The 7,023-nt window shown below is 36.6% G+C and overlaps 1 protein-coding gene across 1 annotated transcript in view; it reads right to left on the reverse strand.

Moving 5' to 3' along the window:
• Positions 1-2,000: 2,000 nt before the first annotated feature.
• LOC107286607 (vomeronasal type-2 receptor 26-like) overlaps positions 2,001-7,023 on the reverse strand; it is a 14,583-nt gene continuing 9,560 nt past the window's right edge. Inside the window, exons 4-6 of the mRNA XM_029283960.1 lie at positions 6,194-6,421; positions 3,995-4,121; positions 2,001-2,908 (exon numbers count right to left, since the gene is read on the reverse strand). Of these exons, the coding sequence (XP_029139793.1) occupies positions 2,001-2,908; positions 3,995-4,121; positions 6,194-6,421 (1,263 nt within the window). The remainder of the gene's footprint in view (positions 2,909-3,994; positions 4,122-6,193; positions 6,422-7,023) is intronic.

Below are 7,023 nucleotides of genomic sequence, written 5' to 3' on the forward strand. Positions count from 1 at the left end.
TTCTCTTAATAGCTACTATCTCATATTTAAGCTAAATATTTAAGCTAATAATTCTTATTATTACCGCTAGGTAAAAAAATATTTATTACATTCATCGATTGATTTTTAGCTTATATATATCTTAATTACCTTTACATTTAACCTTTATAAGCAAATCAATGTTCAAATTTAAGTATTAATATTTATACGTCTAACTTATAAATAACCAAAGTTTTCTTTCTCTCATCTCATAACAATATCTAATATTTCAAAGTACATGTCTTAGCTATTTGGGTATATTCTATTTTAATTCACACAAGCAAGTCAAATCCCCAATTTTCTTCAGTCTTATTCTAGCTTTCTTTTTTTGTCAAATTGTCTTCCATGTTCGTGTTTTAGAGTCATCAAACAAATCTTCCTGTGTTGTTATATAGATTGTTTGACGTAGAAAAAAAACCATCTGGTTGCCATTTTTTTGAAAATCGTCTATTTTTCCATCTCGCCGTAGTTGTCCTGAACTGTTTAATCTTCTCTTCAATCTGTTCTTCTTCTTGATCCTCAGGTTCTTTCTGATTTATGTAGAAAGTCTTTTCTTTTTTCCATATTGTCAGTCCCTTTTCTGGGTTTTCCATTGACTGTATTTGTTGATCAATTGAATCTTCTGTCATACTCTTTAATTGTTCCACCTTTTCTGTTACATTCTGTGTAGTTGATTTTTCAGATGTAATCAAAGTTTGAGTTTGTATATCTGGGCTGACATCTTGTTATTTTTTGTAACCTCTTATTTCATCAGTAGCTGTAAGAATAGTTTGATGAATTGCTTTTAACATAGAGAGAATCTGTTCTTGATCTTCATCCATATTTTCTTAGTAATGTATTAGGTTAAAAGCTTTACAATCAGAGAATGCAAAAAAGAGATTTTGTCACTGAATAAGGAACACAGCTGGGTTTCTCTCAAGGTTCCATAAGTCTTATCTATTTTTCTGGGCTACTGGCCAAGTCTCTTTTAGACAATAACAAATTGTAGTATCAAGCTTAGCCACAAGATGTCGCTCCTACCATTAAAGGTTTTCTTTTGAATCTGAAGTTTTTATAATCTTTTCAGTTTTGCTTCTTTCTTATAAATAAAAACCCTAATCTTCAATAAGCATAGAAGATTTTTTTAGTCCACAAACTTTAAAAAATAGAATTCCAATTAGGATCAAGTTGTTCTTTCAATGTTTTAAACTCCCCTGGATAGTCAGTCACCACTGTTTCTTGAGGGAGGGGTAAAATCTCCTTTCCCTCTCCACAGGGGGAAAAGTACTTAAGGTAGCTTATGCAGGTAAAGAAAATAGCTAGGATTTAAGAGAGGTAGATCTCACCCAGTCTCAGCCATTCTGCCTTAAAATCGCCTGATGGTAAGTGTGACTTCGGCTGCCTGCAGTCTAGTGACGAGCCATATTGCTATGGCTGATCTTTCGTCCACTGGTTTGGAGGGCTGCCCTGGATCAAGCGGAAGAGCTACCACCATCCCGTGATCCAACAGGGATCCCCTCCTTGCTGGTTGCCCCTACAGGGTGACTTTAGACCCTTTCCAGGGTCCCCCAGTGAAGCAAAACTGAATGCAGAAGACAGAGCTTGCCTTCCAGACGTCCATATTGGCTGCCTCAGCAAACCAGAAGACCTCACAAGCTTCTATTCTTTAACAATTGTTTCTGTTTACACTCCTAAAAATTTTGTTCAGCAATTATGCCTCTTAAGTATGATAACTCATTGAATCTTATATTGTAGCTTCAGGGAAAAAGATGTTTCATCTGCTCAAAGCTCTCCCAATTAAAAATTTTGTCCACATTTTGTGGTAGAATATTTTGTTTACTACACTATAGGCATGGTTGAATGGAGAACTTCATATATTTTATTATTACATTTAAGCCCAGCCATTCTGTTTTAAAAAGCTTTTAAGGTAGCTATCAATGCGACTCTAGAGTGGTTTTGTCACTTATCTCAATTACATTGCCTACCAGGCTGATTACTAAAAATCATTTTATGAGGGTTTTTCTCATGAGTTGTTGCCTGTTATTCAGCTCAGGTCTTATCAAGATGATGAAGAGTTTGGGGAAGAAAATGAGGGTCAGTAATCCAACACTTGAGGCTAAGATGGAGAAGACTTCCACAGCCACTGTGTATTTCCCTTTGGTGCTCTGGTAGGCTGGAACAAAAGAGATCCAGACACTGCAAAAGAGAAGCATGCTGAGGGTGATAAATTTGGCTTCATTGAAACTATCTGGGAGGTTTCTGCCAAGGAAAGCCACTGAAAAGCTGATCATAGCCAAGAGACCAATGAAACCTAGGAGACAATAAAACAAGGCAGGAAAGCCTTCATTGCACTCCAGGACTATTTCTGTAGGCAGTGAGTGCATATCAAGGTCTGGGAAGGGAGCACAGCTCACCAGCCACATGGTACAAAGAGTAGTTTGAACAACAGAGCAGGAAGGCACTATGAAGAGAGCCAACTTGTTCCCTACCCATGACCTCATCTTAGAATCTGGCCTGGTGGCCATGAAAGCTAGGACTACAATGAGGGTTTTGGCCACAACACAAGAAACTGCCAGAGAGAAGATGATGCCAAAAGCAGTTTGGCGAAGGAGACAGGTTGCTGTCTGAGGCCGACCAATGAAAAGCAAAGGGCAGAGAAAGGAAAGCAGAAGGGAGACCAGGAGGATGTAGCTGAGGCCCTGGTTGTTGGCCTTGACTATGGGGGTATTTTTGTGCTGGACAAAGACCACAAGGACCAGAGCTGTGATGGAAGAAAATAAAAGAGCAAAAATGGTCAAGGTGATCCCCAAAGGTTCTTGAAATGATAGGAAGCTGATCTCTTTTGGAATGCACTGATCCTGGGCTTTGCTGGGATAGTGATCCTCTGGACACTGGTAACAAGAATCCATATCTGAAAAAGGGGAAAAAAGTCTCTTTGGCACAGAACGACTCAAAAAAAATTAGACCAAGATCAGAAGATATGGAGAGAACTGGCCCATAGAATCACCAGAGGTGGACATGACTAAATGGATAACATCCTCCTCCTCCTCCTCCTCCTCCTCCTCCTCCTCCTCATCATCATCATCATCATCATCATCATCATCATCATCCCCAAACAATGGTGTTTTTATAAGACATAATTCAGGACCTAACACCCATTTCTTTATTTCCTTTTCATTCATTAGGTTTATATCCCACTTTTCCTTCAGATGTTCTAGGCAACATACCTACCCCTGTGTTGTCTTGCTTTCTCTAAAATAAACAACCTTGTGGTATATGTTGAATTGAGAAAAGAACAGGGCCAAAGTCAACAGTGAACATTCATGATAAACTGTGGAGAGACTTATGTGAGCTCAGCCACAAAAACTAACACACATTTTATTCTCCTTAGAACTCTTCTTCAAGTACTATGTGTCTCAACAACCTAAGGATATTCCAAGTCAGGTTTCAAATAAGGTAGTCTGAAAACTGTTCTACCAATTTTAATGAAAATGGGCATGATTTGTTCTCTTCTAAACCTTGAACTTCTCTGTAACTCTCATCCCATTCTGCAAAATCTCTACACAAAGAGCATTACAATTTTGTATGATTCCTATTGAGTTTATGGAAATACCAAATCAAAGATCCATAACTGGAAAAAATCCCTGCATTGTCTTCCTTGTGCATTTTATAACATCCTACTAGGGGAAAAAATTCTAACTATTTCCCACATTAATAGAAAATGTGAATCCCATTTTTCTGATCTCTGGTCTGGATAAAAAATTGGACCCAATACTTGGCCCCAGAGGAATCCACCAAGGAGAGCAAATGATGAAAAGAATGATGGGATGCAAATTCTATCACTGTATGTGTGGATCGACATCACCAACATAGCAAAAGAAGACAGAGCTTACATTACAATGGAGCAACACAATCCTATTTCTATTCCGCCTGCTTTTTACCCAAAGAATTGTAATACCATTACCATCACCAATGGATTAAAACTCGGCAGGCATACCTGTCCAATTTGACACTTTTTCTTGTGGGCATAGAAGGCAATCATAACAACAAAATGGTTTTCCTTCCTTCTTGGTCTTGCTGTGACCTTTAGAGCAGGGTTCATTACACAAAGAACGAGGTTGTACCTGTGTGCAATGGGAAGTTACAATTGCTTTAACTCTTAGCAAAACTTATTGAACAAATTGAATCTTGGATTGAAGCTGTATAACTTTATTTCTAATTAGACAGCCAGACTAATAGCTTGGGAAGTAATGTTCACATGTCTTTTTTAAAAAAGTTCTTATTAACTAAATACACAAATCAAAGAAAAAGATAAAGCATTACACAAATGTATAATAGAAGAAAAAGAAAGAAAGAAAGAAACAGGGCATATATTGTCAAGCATAAATATATAAAACATTCTAACAGCAGGCACTGGGCACTCTAAAACCATGTTCATTACTCTAGTAAATAGAAGTCACCCTTGTGATCTGCATCCATAGTAAAGAAGAACTCCCATTTCTAGATGTCCTAACCATCAAAATTGAGAAACTACAAGCAAGTCACATAACACTGCAGAAACCCGACCATACAGATGTCCAGCTACATAAAGACTCCAATCATCATCCCAGTCAAAAGAGAAGCATGATCAAAATGGTAGACAACCATGCCAGCTGTATCTGCAAGTTTAAGAAATTATCTAGGGAATTAAGATACCTTAATCAGGCTCTATAAGCTAATGGATGCTTCACTAATGAGATTGGCTGAGTATGACACCTAAGCAGGAGAATAATAATAAATACATCCATGGAGAAACCATTCCCAACAGGAAATGTATTTCTCCCCTACATAGAGAAGGTCATTTACCAAATAGGATTTTTTTTAAAGAAAACACCACTTTAAAATCTTCTACAACTTGACTAAAAAAATATATATCAAGAAATCATCTGATTAACCAAAGACAGCAGAGGCCAACTGACAAACCAGTCTGTATTGCATCTCCTGTAGTGTGGGCAGATATATGGTGGTATCACAAAACACAGTTTCCATACCCAAGTAAAAGAACATGAGAGGCACTACCACAAAAAAATACTCAATAGTGTCATAATAAGCATGAAAATTGATGGAAGGATGCACATTAAACTATTAGATGCATCATTCCAATAAACAGAAAACATCATTTGTTACAGTCACCACAATTAATCTATATTGAATAATTTTGCAGACTTCTGAGTAGTTGGAGCACACTTTGAAAATACCTGGTCCAAGTGTCAAAAGAGATTAAATTATTACTGTAATCAAAATTTGCATGAACTGTAGATTTAGAGACAAGATCCCAAAACAGATCATGATACATGCTTATTGCTACTTGGCTATGGTTGCAAATGCAAATTAGCACATTTACTACTTTAGTAACCACTTCTATCCATATTTCTGTGAGTAAAAACATTCAACGATTGAAATCCATTAGCTGTTTAGGCCAACCTATATGTTTGTCCTTTCAGATACCTGTAATTGGAAGGTCCTTTAATCAAGATATTTCAATCAATCAATCAATCAGAATAGAGCTGGAAGGGACCTTGGAGGTGTGCTAGTTGAACCCCCTACTCAAGCAGGAGACCCTATACCATTTCAGATAGGTGGCTGTCCAGTCATTTTTTAAAAACCTCCAATGATGAAGCACCCACAACTTCTGAAAGCAAGCTGTTTCACTGGTTAATTGTCCTCGCTGTTAGGAAGTTTCTCCTTAATTCCAGATTGCTTCTCTCTTTGATTAGTTTCCATCCATTGTTTCTTGTCTTGCCTTCTGGTGCTTTGGAAAATAGATTGACCCCCTCCTCTTTGTGGCAATCTCTTTGCTATCATGTCACCCCAGTTCTTCTTTTCATTAAGCTGTCATCTACTGTACCAGTATTGTTAAGTAGTGATTCTCTGCAATTTTAAAATCTTTGCAGAAGAATACATAGCTATCAGATGTACATATATATTCTAAAATGGACACCTCTGAAGTCCTCAAAAGATGATCTCTCAGAATCCTCAGTCATTAAACTATTTAGAATCTTTCAAATCAATGTTGGTTATATAGATACAGTATATGGAGTAAGCATCAATTAATTGACTTAACCTAAGAGGGCAATATGACTACTTTACTATTTATATTCTGAACTTGGAACAGAGGAAACAATGAGATGGACTGCAGACTGTAGACAGAATATACCTGGTTAAATCTCCTTGACCATCTGATGGCATCAACAAAAAGACTAAAAACATTGTCTTTGGGAGCTCTGAGATCAAATGTTCCCACTTTGACTCGATATAGTGTTTTGTTTGGGAATGTGATCCAATTGATAATATCAAATCCTACTTCCAAATTCCCATTTTGATCAAAAGAAATCATCTGCCCAACACTGTTGTTAAATGAGCCTTTTCTGAGATAATGGTGGAGCTAAAATGAAAGTGAAAAAAAAGCAATAAAGCTATGCAAATGTAATACAAACAATATAACAGAAAGGATATTTCACAGGATTGAATTAGTAATGCCTAATCAAACTATCAACATTCATAATTAATAATATAATTAACCAGGTGCTTATTATTAGTGCTTACAATATGTCAACAATTTAAACATGAAGTCAAATCAAACAAGAAGGATGAGGATGAGAATGAGGAGTATGAGGAGGAAAATTATACATTATAAGTACATATATGTTACTTATATGTAAGGGTGTAGGTCTATACATATGTTGTATATAGTATGTTTTAAATGTGTGTTATGTATGTGTACACTTGAGTGCAAGCAACTAAATTTCATTTTTAATGTGTGCCATTGTGTCCACAGGGGAAAAAATGACAATAAAGGTTATCTAAAGAAGAAGAAGAAGAAGAAGAAGAAGAAGAAGAAGAAGAAGAAGAAGAAGAAGAAGAAGAAGAAGAAGAAGAAGAAGAAGAAGAAGAAGAAGAAGAAGAAGAAGAAGAAGAAGAAGAAGAAGAAGAAGAAGAAGAAGAAGAAGAAGAAGAAGAAGAAGAAGAAGAAGAAGAAGAAGAAGA

The sequence above is a fragment of the Protobothrops mucrosquamatus genome, unplaced genomic scaffold, assembly GCF_001527695.2.
Source record: "Protobothrops mucrosquamatus isolate PMUCROS unplaced genomic scaffold, P.Mucros_1.0 scaffold303, whole genome shotgun sequence".
NCBI classification, from domain to species: domain Eukaryota; kingdom Metazoa; phylum Chordata; class Lepidosauria; order Squamata; family Viperidae; genus Protobothrops; species Protobothrops mucrosquamatus.